Here is a 19513-nt window from a genome sequence, read left to right as displayed (position 1 = left end):
ACAGGAAAGATGGTACCAGTCCTGGTGGAAACATGGAACTGTCTTACTAGCCCTGCTTCTGGAGATCCTACTTCTGATCTTCATTTACATGAGATAAAAGGTTTTGGCTGTCTTATCTAAAGCACAGTTATGTTTGTTCCTTGTCTTTGCTGTTTCCCTGTGACAGGCTGTAGAACCTAACTGCAATTGATGTGAAAGACAAGTACCATGGGGACAAGGAATTGAACACAGACAGAACCAGTCCTAGCAACTTTATTCTTCACCAAACTTGTTAATATTTCTAGTCCTTGAGTAAAGAACAATCAAGACTTGTTATCAAAATCCATGAATAACCTCTACTTTTCATTTTATTTTATATTATATTATTCTCATGATTGAATATGGGCATAATCATTTTCAGTCAATCCTCTTATAATTTAATAGTCTGAGATAAGGATAAAAATGTAAGTATTATGTTATTTCAATCAGTTAACTTAATCTATTTCATTCCAGATCCTGTTTTTTCATTGAGGTCTAAATCAAGTAAGAACCAACATCTAGAATTCAAAAATCAGTCCCTCGGAGTGAATTTATATTGTGATGTAAATCATATATACTTAAAGAAATTTAAGTATATTAAAGGAATACAGTTTTCTCAGTTTCTGAATCTCAGGATGTCCGATTTTGACACAGTTTTATGGAAATATCTTAACGATCTTTTTTTTTAATTTACAGTGATATTTGTATTTTAGGGGGGAGGTGATTAGGTTTATTTACTGGGGATTGAACCCAGGACCTTGTGCATGCTAAGCATGCACTCTACCACTAAGCTATATCCTTCCCCGATATATTTATATGTATGCTTTGAAACAATCTCAAATTATAGAATAGTTGCAAGAATTATACAAATATATATTTTTTCTGAACTATTTGAGACTCAGTTGTCAAAAAGATGCTCCATCCATTTACCTTCAGATGGCCTACATATGAGAACATTCTCTTACATAAACATAACACAACCATCAAAATTGGGAATTTAGCATGATTCTGAACTAGCTTCTTCTGTTATAAAAGCCATTATTGAGATAATGAATGAAACTCGAATGGGATCTGAGGATTAGATAGCACAAATGTATAAATTTATATGCAAGTTCACTAATTCTCTTTTAAACTGTATCTACTATAGTCTTTAACAGAACAGGTTTTGAATCTTTACTTTCATACAGTAAGTCTGAAATGAGACATAAGGCTCGCTTCTTTTGAAAGCTGATTTACTGTCATCCTAAAATGTCATACACATTTTGTTACAGATTTTAGTTGGATGGGGAAGAGTAAGACAAAAACACAAATATTTTAAAATTCTGTTAGCCTAAAACTATTTGTTCTTGGAAGACAATATTTATACGGCACTTGAAATAATTTCAAGTGGAACAGTATTTAAAACAGCTGAAAGGCAAGTTGCTCTGTTTGAAATGTGAAAGGACCCTGAACCTGTTCTCAGCTTCCCATCACCCCACTACTGTGCTTGAGGCATCTCCATAGAACCCTGAGCATCCCAAAACAGTTTCTGAAAAAAAACTGAGATAGGGTAATACAGTATAATAAAGAAAATAATGATGATGGGAGAAAGCGCTCAGGAATATTTTATAGCACACATGGTACTTGAAATATTGAAGAATGGTTATAAATTTGGCGTGAAGGGCACTGCAGCAGGGGACAGTTTATGCTGAATTCTCCTCTATACAGAATAGAGCTAATCATGTGAGATTTTATTTACTTACATAAAGAGGCAGTTTCATTCATCCTGACATTCTGCTTGCAGAGATAGAGTAGGGGCATGGGACACAAAATCATAAACAGGCAAAGAAAAAACCAAGGCCATTGGGTACAAAAGCCAAGGTGACTGGCCCAGGTGACTCTCTCCAAAGCAAAGCTCCTTCCGTAGGCAGGATGCAACACACATGCTTCATCTGGCCAGAACCATATGTTGCAGATGCCTATACGTAGCATTTAAATAAATAGCAAAAACGAACATAGTTGTGCACAAGCAAATGAAATGTCTCTCCCAGGGCATTTCAGGAGATGTGAAAGCAGCAAGTCAGGTCATAAGACTGGTGCCTGCACCAGGGAAAGACCACGTGTGGACATGAAGAGGCCACCTGCAAGCCAGGAAGAGGGCCATCACCAGAACCCAGCCATGCTGGTACCCTGATGCCGGACACTCAGCTTTCCAGCCACAAGAATTAAGAAAAATAAATGTCTATTTTGTAAGCCAAAAATGCTTCACTCATCTATAGTAAACATCGAAGAACCTGACTTCAGAGTCAGACTGGTTTGGGGGACTCCAGCTCAACCATTCTTCTCTACATAAGCTCTCTCCCTTAGTGAACTTATTTTATCTGATGGTGGTAAGTGTCATCGATATGCCTTTCACTTCCAAATTCGTATGTGTCTTCACCCCTGAATTCTAGGTTCATATATCTGTCTGCCTACTTGTCATTTCCATTTAGATGTCTAACAGCATCAGAAATTTCTCTCCAAACTTGATTCATCCAGATCCTTTTCCATCTCAGTCAATGGCAACTCCATCATTTCACTTACATGGGCAAACTTCTTAGAGATGTCCCTGACTCTTCTCATTTTAATGAGACTTAATCCCCATATCCTACTTAAAATTATACACAGCGCTCACACTTCTTATCTTATTCAGCTCTACTTTTTTTCCATTACATTTGAAACCTAGCACATTATATGTATGGAGACACGGACTCAGTTTAAAGGTTGTTATAATACTCAAAGTTTAGAGTAGTAATTATGGACTTAGAGGGAATTAAAATGACAATGAAGAGCTGACTATAAGAATCACCAGTTCTAAGGATTCCAAAGTGGGTGCATGCGTGCACGCGCGCACACACACACACACATATGTCAATTAAAGAAAAGGAATTACTTTTACACACACGCTATACATTTGGGTAGAGTGCATAGATGTAAGTTCAGTTTACAGTTTTGGTCACTATAAGAGTGAGATATCACAAATAAGAAAGGCAACAGGGATGCAGGAAAGCAGTTGTGGTGGCAACAACACTGGTTCAGTTTTAGCTATTTCAGTATAAAGGTTCCCCTTATCATCTTTTGTTAAGAGTATTACAAACTAGATTTGTGGTTCCCAAGTGACGCTTTAATTTGGAAATTTTTCTCAGAGAATAATTAGGGACAAGTTAACATCAGCTTAATGCAGTTTAAACAACTGTTCTGCTTTTCTACGTATTTGTTCACATGTGGATAATCGTCTGTATTTTCCCATCTCTTGCATGTTCGGATATTGTAGTTTCAACTCCATTTGATCATATGTATTAAGTGTAAACCTATGGTGTGAGCGATGACAAAGACGAAGTGCCTAACCACCTCTATTTGAAGTCCCCTAGGACTCGCGTTAATTAATGAGACTCATCCTAAGGTTATACATGATCTATTACTTCCTCTAATTAGAAATAATAATCCTGATCATTATGCTGGTTAGCTGGAAAGAAGTAAGATGAATGTGCTTAACTATGATTAATAGTCTTTAAGCAGTGTAGATCTCTTCTGTCACTGACTTATATGCAAACTGGGCTGCAACTCAATGCTTTTCATGATACATACTTTTTAAAACTCACAGAAAATATTAATTTTCTGGAAGATCCTTTTTTATCTTCCCTGATAAAGAATAACCATTTTCTTGTTTTAAAATTGATTACCACAACAAAAAATACTTACTTTTCCATTTTGTATGAAATAGCTATCCAATAATTTATTCTTTCACTTTTTTCACATTTTCTCCAAAATTATGTGAATATCTATGTGTATCATATTTTATTTTAGTCCATTCTACTTAGGTGAAATAGACTAGTGCACATGATTATACACAATTTTTTTAAAATTCAAAATATTATAATGATGATTAGAGTATTTCTTCATTGCTGATTTATAAGAGCTGATGTACACCCTTTGCTAAGTGTCAACTTTACCTGACACTTTTATGTCAAAGAAAGTTCTGAGAAGTTATTATCTGGTTAGAGAGATAAAATATATTCACTGAGAAAGTTAATCACCTATTGCTTTAATGTGACTAATTTAGTTGTAGTAAGATTGAAAATTTTTTATTCTTTTTGAATTAAAAAATACAACTTACATAGTTATGTCAAATTACAGTCTTTAAATTTAAAGTCAATTTAAAGTCTTTAAAATACTCTGAATGCACCATTTAAGTTTGGTTTTGATGTCTGAGTAAAGTCAGGTGTAATTACACCAGCCTTAAAAAACTGGGAGTGAAGAAATTCCAGTGCATGCTGACTTTTATTTAAAAATCTGCAACAATATAATAGTATATGGGAAAGCAAGGTGGTCAGAAATTTAGCATTTCTATACCTGTTACAATTTGTTAATCCAAGGAGACAGAGTATCTTACAAATAAAACACATTAACTCTAAGTCTTCATTCAAAACTCACTAATGGGGAATAATTTTACTTCTGAACATCAGTATGCTCATTTTAAATGTGGTGATAATAATACTTCTTATATGTTTATTGACAGAATTGAGAATTAATATTTATCTCATACACTTATTGAGAGGTGCCACTTAACATGCATAAAGTATTATCACAGCACTTAGCTTACACTGGTTCTCAAATGATGCATATTTCCCTTCCATGTGGAGAAGTATGTGCCTGGCCATGTGTGAAATACACTTGAATTTCAAAATTAGGTTTCCCTCTTGTTGTTATTTTCATCATGGGAAGCCAGAGTGACTAAGTGTTCAAACTATTCAGTATCTGCGATTGACACGAAAAAATTCACAGGCTCATTTAACAAACTCAAAGTTTTTGCTATCAAAGTTGTGGACAGATATCATATTTGGAACTCTCAGTGAGATTGCTAAACACACAGATATGCCTTTGAAAAGGTACTGGCCCTCATTTCCTCTTTCGATAATTAATGGCTACACTCTCTAACCAATGTATTAATTTTATCACTCAGGATTTCCTCTTTCTCCGTTTGAGTTTAATAAGTCATATAAGATTTTCTACTCCCAATATGTTGTATTTATTTATTTATATGTGCCTGAACTGTGCTTGTAAATTAAGGCATATAAAGGGCATAATCCATAGAATCACCGACAAAGTAATGAATAAAAAAAGAAGATATAAAATCATATATATTAATTCAAGTCTGTGACATATCTTTGTTGGTTAAGAGGTGTGTAAATTTTCTTGGAGATCCTGAAACTCACAGCATCTTCTTACGGAAAGGAATTAGAGATTGGAAGAGAGGAACATATAGACAGGAAAGCAAAACAAAACCAAAAGAACCTCTACAATTTTACAGATAAAAGCAAAGTAACTATTTTCATGTTTGATGAGAAACAGAAGCAAATAAATATAATATATTCAATCTATAGACTACCCTAAATATAGGTGGAAAGAAATCTTATTGTTGATGTTGGAGACCCTAGGGATAATTTAGAAGTTTTTAAATACTCAAAACATGATTTTGAGCACCTGTGTTAAACTGGAAATACACATGAGGTTTTCATTTTGACTTAAAATTTTGGAAGGTAGGGATAAATTATAATAGAGTCTTCATTTTTATTATTCATTTAGAAAAAATATTCCACACAAGTAGAGTTCATTTTATTTTTTTGTAAAGATTTTTTTTCGCCCCCAAAATTACTCTTTCAAATAAATATATAATATATATGGAGAAAGTACACTTGGGAATAAATAAATACATATGTATACAACAAACGTGTGTAGTTAGTAATAATTTGCAAAACCTTCAGAATGACAAAAGATCTCTTACCAATTCGAGTTTAAATGGATATATCCTCAATGATTAATCTAATCAGAATGTCACTGTCAATCAACTATAAAACTGACATCTTGATAAATTAATAAAATATTTTCTGAATTTGTTCTAATCTGCACATTAAAAATTGTGTTGATAGCTGGATGTATTACCCTCTAAGATCATAAAAGTAACACATATGAAAGCTACTAAAATTTAAATTTAAAAAATCATACCTGTAGGCCTTGTCCATCCACAGTAACGGAGTTGGCTCTTTGCATTTTGTTCTTGTCAGTTACTTTGTTTGATTGCTGGGAACCACCCTTTTCTTTTCTCACTGTTGCTTGTCTTTCCTATAAGGAAAAAAAATCATAAAAATGTTGAATTGTTTTATTACAAGGAACAACATACAGAAGAATTTCATGGCTACACACTTGGGCCCAGTTTCCTAATTTGGAGTTTCTAGTGAATACTAGAAAGCTAGTGCTTTCCACTGGCTCAATTTATACAGTAGATGCACGGTCAAACTATTAATCAAAGAAAGGATATGAACGAAAACCAAACTCTATTATCCCAATTATGCCCAATTATGCCTGTATTAAGTTATTAGGTCAACTAAAGCAAATTATTTTCATAAACAACAGTACAGATAATAATACAGGATTATAAGTTGAAGCATTTGGTAATGAGCACTGGAAATAATGCTTCTAAATGCATGCAATTTTGAAAATGAATATGTGACGGACCTTTAAGCTATATCAAGAATAGCATAAAACTTAAAACACACATTCCATCCCAGCTAATTCCTATGTTCACTGTAATAAACATTTTTTTATGGTTGTCTTCTTCCTGTTCCTATTTCTACTCCTCTCACTCTCTTTTCATCCCAACCCAACAAACTTTTCTGACTTAATCCAGCAAATCAGCTTTTGTTAAAATCATCAATGACCTGCTCATTTGCCTCACCTGTTGGTCAGTCCTTCTCTTCTCAACTTTTAAGCAGCATTTGACAGAAGTGACATCTCCTCTCTGGAAAACCTGCCTTACTGGGTGGGCTTCCAGGGCACTTGTTCTCCTAGACGTCTTCTTACTTTACTAACAGCTCTCTCACTGTCTTTTTTATTGGTTCCTCCTCCAGCTTTACAATCTGTAACTCTCAACCTCTTCCTTGGACCTCTCATGTTCACTATCCACACTCACTCCCTAGATAACTTCATTTAAACCTAAGGCTTTCAATTTCAATTTGATAATGAAGACTTCTAAATTTATATTTCCTGTTCAGGTTTCTTGCTAAAACCTTAACTCCTATATACAAATGCCCTTTCACTCCCCCGCAACCTGAGTATCATCTAAAATTCATATAAAATGCACATCAATACTGAAATGTCCAAAACTAATTTTAAAATAAATTTTCTGCCTACCCACCTTGAAAATAAATGCAAAACTGGATGATTACTCAGCACATCCATCATTACATGGTCTAAGCCTCCCTTATCTTCTTTGCCTTGATTATTGTAATCATAACCTAACAGATCAATCAGCTTCCATCTTTCCTCTCCCTACAGTCAATTCACTATACAACAACCACACTTATCCCTTTTCACTGCATTCCAGCTACACTCACCTCATCTTTGTTCCTTGATCACAACAATGTGTTCTTAATACAGAGCTCTTGTAATCACTCTGCACCTTGCTGGACAGCTCCTCTCTGTATATTTGTTGGGGCTGCTCCTGGTCAAATGTTAGATAGGCTTCTCTATTCCTTTCAGCATGTGTATATAATTTATTACTAACTGAAATATTATCTATTTAATGCTGGTCTTCCGACACTCTAATCAGAGCTCCGTAGAGAAAGGATTCCGTTTACCTCACTGTTTTACATCAGATCCTAGATCAGTGCCTGACGACAAAAAGTCAGTATGAATAAATCGAAAAACAAATGAATCCTAACGTGAAAAAATCAAAAACTGTAAAGTGCCTGAAACATTGTGTTGAGAAGGATTCTTGGGGCATGTCTAGGCTTGGTGTGAAAAAAAAAAAACTGTCCTGATCAATTAGCAAAGTCTGCCTTGTGTGCTTAAGTGCTTAAGGCCACATATTTCTTATCACTTATTTAGATATGTATTTCCTAGTCTCTGTATTTGCTTTTTAGAGTATCATTTCAATTACTGTGATTTACGAAAATATTTTTAAGTGGACTTAGAAGTAAAGCTCTTTTTAAATATATTAGGGCCAGATGGAACAGAAAACTTCTTGGCCCAAAATAAATGCTAATCAGTATAGTCCTTTTATAGTCCTTGCAATTTCATGGTGCAAAAACACTGAATATATTTTTTGTGTGGCTGAAAATGGATGGTGTAATAAGATTCCTGAAACTCAAATTCTTTGGGAAATGAAGTGCTTTCTTATGAACATAATTTCTGGCAAAAATATTGATATTTTAAAAATAGGTCATTCTTTCTAAACTTGCAAATTACATTTTGTCCACATATAGTTAAGCATATAATACATAAAATGAGTGAATTATAGGATGAAGTTTGAGTCAAAAAACGAAAGTAGAATCCCATCTCGGCTACTTACTGTGTAACATTAGAGAATTTATTCAAAGTGGAGTTAGTAATATCTATTTTACAGAGTTGTGTATAGATTAACAGAAAATGTATGAAGTTTTAACATTGTGCCTGTATTAGTGTAGGTGCTCAATAAATGAAGCTTATTGTGAATAATGTAAAACAGGTCTGATTCTCCCATTAGGGTGCTCATTAATATTACCATTATGCAAAGTATTTCTTATATTTCCAAATGCGTAGGTATGAAAAAATCCACTAGTCACATTAGGAATACATTTAAATAAGTAAAGCTCAATGTTGATATGTGAAAATCCATAGCTTGTGTTGAGTTCAAGCATGGTAACACTAGTGGTGAGAATGGGAATAATTTCTTTCTGGATTCTAACATGCAGGTAAATAAAACATGGTAAGAATGTTCCATAAAAATCTACATTATAAAAGATACACCTCATCTTATCTGCCTTATATTCTACCATGGAATCCAACAATTGTTATTTAGCATTTAATTCCCAAATGCTAAAGTTAAAAGAATTAAATAACATTTAAGTTGTGTAGTCACTCTGAAACTCTTTGTTTGTGACCATACTACTTATAAACATAATTCTGGAAATTTAAGACATACAAATATATGTCTGTAAAAGGTTACCAAATCATCTGCTACCATTATTTTACTCTTGGCTCTGCATTCAGCTAGGGAAAGTCCTGTGTGCTAAGAATCTCCAGCCAGCAGATCTCACTTGATTAAGTCGCTTCATGTCTCTCCAGGGATTCACCCTTCTGAGTAAACTGTGGAGTACACTACACTAATGCTTTCTAGTAATGACTGCAAACTATAAAAGCAAATATTAAAACTCTAAATTGAGTTTTCAATTGATAAGGTTTTATTTTTGAAGTCTAGAATTATAAGAAAGAAGCATATAACCAATTAATAAAAATATCCTCAGTATATCCATCTGTAGGTGAATTTTATTAAGTAATCTGGATAATACTAAAACTAGCATTTGTGTGAACACACACAGACACACAGAGACACAGACACAAACACACCCCCCCCAAGAAAACCAAGTGGTTTCTTTGAGGGAAACATACTTAGTGGGTGGAATTTGTGGAATTAATCAGGGGTGACAATTTAAAAGAGGAAAGACTCATAACCATTTAATTTTTTCCAAGGTGTACTTTTTATTACACTTTTTAGTTTTATGTTTATTTCTACATTGTATAGAAGTCTCTGTGAGATATTCACTATATTTTTACTTAAGCAGAATAAGCTAACAGGAGGGTAGTTAGACACTTTTTTCCTATTTCCACTAAGAAAATCTTTACTTCTTTCCTATCAGATAAGAGGGACAGGAAGGGTGAAACTATTGCACCTCTGAAAAATCTACTGCCCACAAAAATTTTGCTGGCCTGTTTTAGGGATTAATTAACCCTGACTGGCAGAGTTCTATTATGATACTTAAAAAAGTTACTTCCAATGTTGTAGTTCTGGAAAAGTTTCAGGAAGAGCTCACCAACCTTATGCTGCATCATTATTCAGGATAAAATTGCTCTCTGGTAATAGCAGGGAGTGCTTATCACTTAACGTTCACGTCTTTTTTTTTAAGCTATGGGGTTCTAAATCACTAAATAAATTCCTTTGTGATAATTAAGGCAAATTGCGTTCTGCCAGATAAATTATCCCAGATATAAAAAGAGTTAGAAAACTATTGCTTTAATCAATAGAAATTATTCAAACACTGAAAAGAGCTACTCTAACCAAAAAAAGAAAATTCATGTAAAAATATAGAATGTATAACTACAAAATATAAAATACAGTTATTGATATTTCAGCACTTTCAAATATCAACCATTTATGCTTGCCATGCAGACACTTTAAATATAAAATTCCATGTCTTGTGGTCCTTAGACTCTCCAAGTAGCACAACAGACCTTAACGGGGGAATATATTGTATTAGAATTCCAAAAGATTCATCATAATAAGAAACACAGAAGAAAAGCTGAAAAGACCACTCACAGAAAACAGAAAGATGGGATAAATGAAATAAAAAGACGTCACTTTAAATATGTGCCCTAAAAAACATCTTTTTCTATATCATGCTGATTTCTCAGAGGTGGGGTATTTGTAAGTTACTGCAAACTGCTTTTAAAAAAGGGATGTTTACCACAATACTTAAGCCTGCTGTTATCGATCACTCACAAAGGACAAGCAGCAAGGGATGATTACCTCAAGCACAAGGTTTTCTTCTTTTTGTCCAATCTCAGCATGAGAGACAGGCAGTGGCAAAGCACCTTGATTGTTACAAAGCCGCAAAGGGTGGGGGTGGGGGTTGCCTGCTGCCAACAGCATCCTTCACTGGAATCCTGGAACTTGCTATTTCTGCCTCTGCACCACCTGCCCGAATGGAGACTCAGCCCATCCAGCCCCTGGAGCTAGGCCACAAGGATCTCCCAGGACCTCTAGAATCTTAACCCAAGGAACACATGGATATTCACAGTATGAAAGATCCTCCTGAAGCAGAAATGTTACCATGTTCATCAGGGCTTAAAAGGGTTACGAGCTCCAAGAAACCAACTTAACGACAGCCACGGTGCTGCACCTGTAATCATCGTAACCTTATCTTGGGATTTGAACATCTTCCTGCCAAGAGAATCTAATTCACTTCAAAAATGGCAAGAGTTCTAAATCTGCCAGAAATCCTTAGGAGTTGCAGCAAAACAGTGCTAAGTAGCAAAGCAGCCTTGATTAAAAAGAAAATTTAAATAGTTCTAAACCTAAATAAGATAAATGATGTAAAGATTTCCATTTCTTTTCATTAGCTGAATATGTACTTTTTAAAAATAAATTTAAATAAATAAATTAGGCACTCAGCAAATGGCAGTAATTCTTACAGCATTAAAAAAAATCGCTATATTTTATTGTTAAGTTTAACACAGGTATGCTGCTTAGAGTGTAGTAAAGATAGGTGTTGTGAAGAAGTATTTTATTTACTTTATAGTATTTTTCTTGTCTACTAAGTCACCATAACTTGGGATAATTTCGATGATCTGGGCAGAGTCTTTTATAGGCTAATAGGAGGAAATTAGACAGAATTAATCCTAGTCTTAAAGTACCTGCAGGTGCTACTCACCAACTCAGCTTGAAGGTACAATTTACAATTTGATTCATGAACCTAGGTTTTCGCACATCACCCATGATGTGCAGTCTTTCCAAGAACAATTTTATACTGGGTGTGTCCCACTTACATGATTTCTGTTCAAGAAATCCTGATTGGTAGAAATGAAATTTAGGAATGGGAAGGAAGGTCTATGCTAAAATCATTTAATCAGGGCTGTTTATGAGCATATGGTCGTGCCATTATAAAATTACGTGTGTGTATATGGACCTCAACTTCACTCGCCCTCCACTCTCTCTGTAAACTGTCATAATTGATGGCCACAATAATCTGAAGGTTAAAAGCCAACAGACAGCTCTCCTGTATGTCCATGCTCATCATCTCTTTCTACTAGTTGAGTTAAATGCTTAACCTAGTGATTTCTATGTAGCCAACAATCTATTTATGCAAGCTCTAAGTAGAATTTATCTTGTTATTGAAACTATGAAATTTAATTATCACTCAAACCATTAGTTGTGAGTGTAAAATGAGTGGTGTCCCTGAAAAATTACTTGCTTTCTTTGGAAAGACACGATAATACAAGGGGTGGGTGTGTGTGTGTGTGTGTGTGTGTGTGTGTGTGTGTGTGTGTGTTTCTGAGGGTACAAGAAAAGTGGTCAAATTGAGTTGGACAGAATGGCTGTAAAAGCTTTGAGAATTAATAATACAAATAGAGAGTTTTTATTAACACTAAAATTGCTTCGCAAATGTCCTCGAGTTTTTCTTAGACTTTAAGACAACTGAAAGTAACTGAAAACAATCACATTCAATAATAAACAAATAGCTTTCTACAAAGTAGTGAATACTTCTGTTATACTTTAAGACAAATGAAAACTGAAACTTATCATGGGTGATGAGGCTATGATATATGCCATTTCCAAACAGTAGATGGGTCCACATAGAAAAGCCCTTGATCCTATGTCAAAAGTGTGGTCAACGAATAGACATTTACAGATTTTAAGTAAAATGTTTAAGGAACGCATATATTTCTCCATAAGTTCCCCCACATACAATATAACCACATTTTCAATTAACCAACAAGTAATTGTTGTTGACAGAGGAACATAAGGCTTCTTGTGTATGTGTACGTATATTTACAAACCACCCACATATATATCAATGCATGGGCTTAAAGAAATTTTTGGAACAAAACAGTTGGGAAAAAAACTTATAGAATGATTTCTGACATGATGGAAAGTCTAAGTTAATGTAAGCCAATATATCTTGCCAAAAAAGAGTAGTGTAGGAAGACTCTTAAAATCTTTATAGAAGAGAAAAAAAATTAACAGATTGAAAAAAAAAGCATGTTTTGAAAGCAGCAATTTTGGTCTATGTATTCAATCTATAATGATACAAACTGTGTAACTGCATACTGGAGGCCTTCTGAAATTAACAAGTCAGAAGAGAAAACTTTAAACCTCAGACACTGTACCTATTTGATGAGCTGTGATGGAGCAAAAATAAACTCAAGGATCTGAAAGTGTCAAGTTAATTCTTTTACACTTAAATAATTAGTCTAAGTGATAAACTTTCCTAATACCTTTGTCACCTTGGTGTGTAATGTAGCCTCTCTATTTTACAATAATTATCATAATAATGGTATTAACTGATAATATAAAAACAGTTTAATATCTCTCTTAGAAATAGAAACACTATATTTCAATCAGAGCTCCTAGTATATTTTTAAGTCTATCTATGGTTACAAAATGAAATTTTTAAAAATTTTAATGAGGCAGTCTACACTGACTTGAAAATACTTTTATGGGAGAAGGGAGAGCAGTTACTACATTTTTGTGCAAATATAATATCCTCTAAATGAATTGACACTCTTATATACTATTCATAAATTATGAATACTATTTTTCTAAACAGGGAGATTCAAATTATCATTTTAAGAGGAACAGTACCATTTGAGCATACCCTTTAGAGATAATAACAACTGAATAGGATATTGTCACTGAACAACGTGGAAGCTTTGCTTTATTAATTCAGGTAAAGTTAACACCTTACTGAAAATAAATGTTGTGGCAATGCCTAGATTTATTTTCAATCAAAGTCTTTTATTCTGTGACTATATTTTATTCCGGTAACTCTCAATGCAATGTCATAGGCTAAGTGATTCATGCAGACGTACCCTTTTTTTCCCCCAAATTAAAAAAAAAATTTTTTTTGGTGAAGGAGGCAATTAGGCTTATTTATTTGTTTTTTAAATCTGGAGGTAGTGGGGATTGAACCCAGGACCTCATGCATGCTAAGCAAGCATTCTACCACTAAGCTACACCCTCCCCAGAGACATACTCTTTTGAAAAGGATAGGCACTTCAAAGTGAGTAAGAATTTCTCAATCTACTATCCTTGAAAGCTACATTTTAATGGCTTACAGGAGTGAACTGTTTGGGGTTTTCTGCAGAGTTTGAATGTGACAAATAGGAATGAGGCTATTCTTGTATACTGCTCAAAACTCTACAAAGTAACCTTTCTTTTTTCCTGTATACTTTGTTCCACATAGCTTCTTATTTCCCTAATGCTTGTCACAAAGGTAGATTGGAAAGGTTTCAGGTCTACCCCATCATGAAAATATAAAGATCCCAACTCAAAATATCACAATATGAGAAAAAATGAAACATACAAATTAATATTAGCACTTCACTGATACAGCCCCAAATGTTCTTTATAACAATATAAGATGTATAATGACCTATAATTGCAAGCGTGAAAACCTTTTTTGCTTACGCACCTCAGGGGCTGTAACTCCTGAAGTGGGCAGAGTCTGCTGAAAAAGAGAAGTTCATATTAAAACTGAAAAAAAAAAAGTCAAACTGAAAACAAATACCAGTGAAGGTTCTTACATCACTACCCACCTGTGAAATAAATGAATACATTACAAATGCATTTCCTGGTCATAATTTTTCTGCTTTCATTAATAAGCAAAAATCTTTTCATGAAATAAGGAACACTCAGATGCGGAGGGGATAAGGGTGTAGGCTTACGTATCTCAAATACAATTTCACATACTTAAAGTAGACTACTCTTTGATCAGCTTCACAGACCTCTCTACAATAACACTGATGTATTACATTCATACTTTGGAATGAGAACTCATCTCCAAGTTCCATTATCCTTCATAAACTATTCCTACCAATTTTTAAGTTGCCCATTTACCCAGCCCACTATTTCATTTTCTGCTCCAACTCTCAGTGCTTTCTAAAAATACTCAGTGTCTTTTTGAGGTCACCAGAGCTTATGGATTTTGATTTTATTTTCGTGATACTCTGGAAATAAAAAATACATATATACTCCATTAATATTAGTAAAAATACAAATAAACAAATATCAAATGTTAGTTGGGAATAATTTTTTAAAAGCTTGGGTGAAATACACTAAGGTTGGTCTTCAATTACCCACCACCCTTTCTTTCTGAGTCACACTGGGGAAGTTTTTTTCTGGCAAGAAACAGAAAAGGTTACCAAAATCTAAAAGCCTGTGTCCTCTGGGACCTTATAACATAAAACACAAATTTGGAGGAATCGTTGGTAAGTCACACACATAATACTAGATAAAGATTTTCATTGTCTCTGGGTTGGGGGAAGGAGGACAGGCGGATGGGAAGCTAGGAATTCTTGGACATTTGTGTAACTCTGAAAGGAAGGGAGCGGTCAGCGCACTTGCATTTCCTCTCCTGGACCAAGCTATGTGAGGGGGACTCTAGGCGGATCCCCAAGATGGGTCTGAAAAATATGGGAGCACAGATATTAATTTCCCCTCTTACCCAGCAGAACTCCAGGAAGGGAGAAAACCCCAAAAGAATAAACAGCTACATACGAGGTGATGAGGCCTCGGAAGACTTCATGGCTGCTCTTACAGAGAAGGACAAGAAGGACACAATGCACCCAAAAGTGCAACAGCAAGAGAAGAAGTCCGGGGCAGCCCGAGAGAAAATTAAAGTGTCCAAGAACACAACTCTATTTAGAAGATATTTACATAATATAAGTAAAAAAAAATACGGATTTTTAGTCAAAATAGTTCATGAAGTCTGGGAGGATGAACTTGGGCCAACTATGCCATCAACAGGAGAAGCCTGTGAGGGTAATGGCTGTTGTTTCTCAGATAGATTGACAATAGGTTTGGTAGAACTTTCACTGGAAGCTTCCTGATTTCAGAGATGTTCTTGACTTCTGAGTCCAAGTCGGTCTACACCTGGGGCAATGGGTGATGGGGAACATGTTTGTGCCGTCTTCCAACAGGGACAGCTCAAAGCATTTTGTCAGCCTTACTATCTTTCTTTCTTATTTCTTGGTTAAAGCTTGGATTTGAATCAACATTTAAAGACACAAATGTAGCCCTTCCATCTTTATTATAATATGTAAGTGTTTGATCTCCTCAAATCCCGATTAAGTGCCTTATCGTTTTCTTTTTCTTTTTTTCTAATGGAGGTAATGGGGATTGAACCCAGAACCTCATGCATGCTAAGCATGTGTTCTACCACTGAGCCACCATGCTAACCCTCTAAGTGCCTTATCTTATCCTATGCTGTTGGCCTGGGAAAGTCTCAGAGACTCTCAAGCAATCAAACCAAAATGCCCCTCCACCAGCCTCCAGGGCATGAGTCTCAGATGTCCTTTACATCAGCAAGAGTCTAAGCTTACTCTTCATATGTCTGTACAGAGCAAGGCAATGGAAAGCCAAGTGAAAAGATTACAGCTAGCAAATGGTCCAGAACAGCCACCAAGTGCAATGCAGTAACTTCAAATAGCTCCTGTCCACCCCATCTCTACCACCAAAGAAAAGTAAAGGCTATAAAGGATATTTTTGAGATAACTGTGGGAATCTGAATATAGACAGGATAATTATTGATATGATGGAACTGTTAATACTTTCAGGTCTGATAATAGTACTGCAATTGTACAGAAAATTGCTCTGATAGTAGAACATGCCTACTAAAGTATTTAGAGATGCGGTGTTACACTGCCTGCAGTTTACTTTGGAAATGTGTACACATGCCTGCAGTCATACATATATAAAGAATGATTAAAATATATAAAGTATACATACATATATAAAGAATGACTGAAACAATAACAATTACTGCATATAGGGTGGGGATACACTGCATTCACTGTACTGTGAGAATTTTTGTAATAAAATTTGGGAGAAAAATTGATCTTTTTTTTTCTACCTTTATACTACATCCTCTAATTCTGAAAATAGTGAAAATATGTTTCTACAATGAAAAAAATACATACGTGTGTGTGTATATATATAATCCAGCGAAAACATGAAGTTTCTAGAAGTTTGGTCGAAACAGCATGGGGGTAGAGTGTGGGAGGGGAAGTTCTCTTTATAAAGATGAGGAAATCTAGGTAAGAAAGTTGCTGGGAGAGAGAAGCAGAGGGAGACAGGGAGGGGCCATTGGAAAATAAACACTAAAAGGGGGTTCTCTGAAAAATAATGTTTCAGATGAGACAGAAGCTCACACAGACAGGTATTAGCCTTTTCCAAATCTGTTCATTTTGAAGGAATGACTCATGATGGAGAAAGAGGTCTGAGTTTGCACTCACAGGAGTTTCAAATGCAAAAACCTACAGGAGCCAAGAGGGTAATACAAACAGGCCTGATGCCACAAAAGGCAAAGACTGTGCTGAGTCGGATAATACAAATCCCGCTTTAAGGCATCCGCCCAAAACACACTAGGGGATGAAATGGAAGCCGAGCTGCTATTTTGCTACCACTTTTGTAGAGAATTTGTCATTTACAGATACTCATGTTTGCAGGCTTCATCTTTCTCAGATTAGTGGGCATGTGAGTTATCTACTGAGGGCGAGTAAAGCTGGCAGGGAGGCAGTGAGAGGAAGAACGCAAGGAAATTATAGAGACTTTGTCGCTGCTTCTCCGAGAATGGGAAAGCAGCTGATGGGGAACAGGACCAAGCAAAATTGAGGGCTCAGCTAGAACCAGAAGTAATAAATATGTAAGAGAGAAAGCCACCGGTTCCGAGAATTCCTCCAGCAATGCTCAGCCGTCTGAGAGCAACACTAGAAGTTCCTTCCAAGAAAAAGAGTGATAAAAACAACATGCATATGAGCTCACTTTCAATCAAGATGTGTAGGCAAAGAGTGTATGTTAAACTAACATGCTCACCAGTAGCCTAAACCTGAGTTCCAGTAAGCAAACCATGGACTTCGGGTAAAAGAAAAAGCAATTTGTTACAAAACAAACTCAGATACTACATACTTCTTTTTCACTCTTCTGTATATATTTTTTAAATATCAAGGATGAACAGAGTAAATGTTTTCATTTTCCGAAAATTATCATGAGTGTCTTACTCTAAATGTAATGTATTTTTAATCAGAATTAATACAGGAACTGTATATTTTTTATTTAATCCAATGTGAAGGTGTGACTAGAGAGGAATGGGACTGATTTCACTTAATCAGTATCATTTTAATATTAAATAGAATACACAGGACAGATAATTAGTTTAAAAGATGCATTTGCCTTCAGGGCACTTATTAAGTTTAACCTAATGTCAAGAATTTTTTTAAACTCCTATTATTCTTAAGTATTGAGATATCTCTTGTCTTCGTATTTTCTAACATGTAATCATTTTAAATTGACAATTTAATCCAAGTTGTCGTAGGACTAAGGACAAAAAAATCTTTGCTGGAGAGATTACTGGAGGTTTGACTTAGTTAAAACAATTAAGAGTAAAGCTCCCATTAAAAGGGTCATCAGTTATTTCAAGATAAAGTAAAATGAGCAGAATTACACCTTATGCTAGATAAGAATATTAAAATTCTTAAGTCTTTTTCATGTTTATGACCTTATTTAGTCCTCCCGGTAAAACAAGACCCCCCATTTTGCAGACTGGAGAACTGTGAATCAGAAAGTTCAGATGACTAGCCAAGAAAATAAAGTTACTTGCTCCCCTGTCCACACTTCATTTATGAAAACAACAGGAGGTTCAACAAGAATTTTTTTTTTTTACAGTTCCTTTCCTGTGGCCATCTCTCTGCTTTTTAAGTGATCTGGAAATCAAATTAATTTAAAATGTTGATGAACACTGCCAAATATTTACAACCACAACGTATCCTTGTTCTGGATGCAAGAACAGGCTTAGATATCAGTATGGATTCATTTCATAGGATAACTTCTAGCGCAGTGGTAAACCTAAAGGGGCCGAATAAAGCTATTTAAAAAAACGTGTTTTCCGTGTGTATAACTGGATATCTCTGACATCAAAAAAGTGAGAGACAGGAAAGCAGGTTTGGGAAAAGAACAACTGTCTTCCTTAAATGGTGCACTGCCTCGGCCTAAGAGAAGCTGTTCCTTCCTCACACAATGATAATACAGTGTATTGAGGGCAACTATCTCCAGGTATAGAAACTAAACACGTACTTGGTTTCCAGGAATTTTATTTTTACATTGAAGCTTCATAATTTCTTTAACCTTTTGTGAGTCTGCAGATCTTTAAGTATATATACTCACATAACCTGAACATAATATGTATTATAAAAGGAAGTGGGTCAAAAAATGATTTTTATACTATGATTATATTTATTAACATCTTTAATCAAAGGTTATTTCAATATATGACAAGTATGTCACTTAGAAGAATCATAAACTGTTTTCCTTTTCCACTGGCACTTTGACATATCTAATTAAAAGGTGACTATCAACAATAAAATCCTTTAGAAGATAGACATGTTGCAATCTTATCCAGCATCCTCTCCTTAAAAATGTTCTATTCTTACTCTTGTAAATGTGATTGTTTCTGCATATTTGCAGAGTTTTTCTCAGGAGATATTGAAGAGAAGGGAGTGTAAGGCTCCATCCTTCACAGCTTCCTCAATATTCATGTCTGTGTCCAGAATATAAGCACACTGAATCTTGAGGAAACATACACCCTGTGCAATGGACAGTTGGAAACCCAAGTGGTGCCAAATGTTTCCAATAAATTATTATCAACCATAAAAACACAATGAAATA

The 19513-nt window shown here is 35.0% G+C and overlaps 1 protein-coding gene across 3 annotated transcripts in view; it reads right to left on the bottom strand.

The window, feature by feature from the left end:
• Window positions 1-19513, bottom strand: part of DGKB (diacylglycerol kinase beta) — a 587707-nt gene that overhangs the window by 360174 nt on the left and 208020 nt on the right. For 2 of the 3 annotated variants that reach the window (XM_074367408.1, XM_074367407.1), the window contains exons 13-14: window positions 14265-14297; window positions 6043-6159 (exon numbers count right to left, since the gene is read on the bottom strand). In XM_074367408.1, coding sequence (XP_074223509.1) covers window positions 6043-6159; window positions 14265-14297 — 150 coding nt within the window. The remainder of the gene's footprint in view (window positions 1-6042; window positions 6160-14264; window positions 14298-19513) is intronic. The other variant, XM_074367409.1, reaches the window with a different exon arrangement.

The sequence above is a fragment of the Camelus bactrianus genome, chromosome 7, assembly GCF_048773025.1.
Source record: "Camelus bactrianus isolate YW-2024 breed Bactrian camel chromosome 7, ASM4877302v1, whole genome shotgun sequence".
Lineage (NCBI taxonomy): Eukaryota > Metazoa > Chordata > Mammalia > Artiodactyla > Camelidae > Camelus > Camelus bactrianus.
Note: the sequence above shows the minus strand (reverse complement) of the source record. Positions and strands in the feature narration are given on the sequence as shown.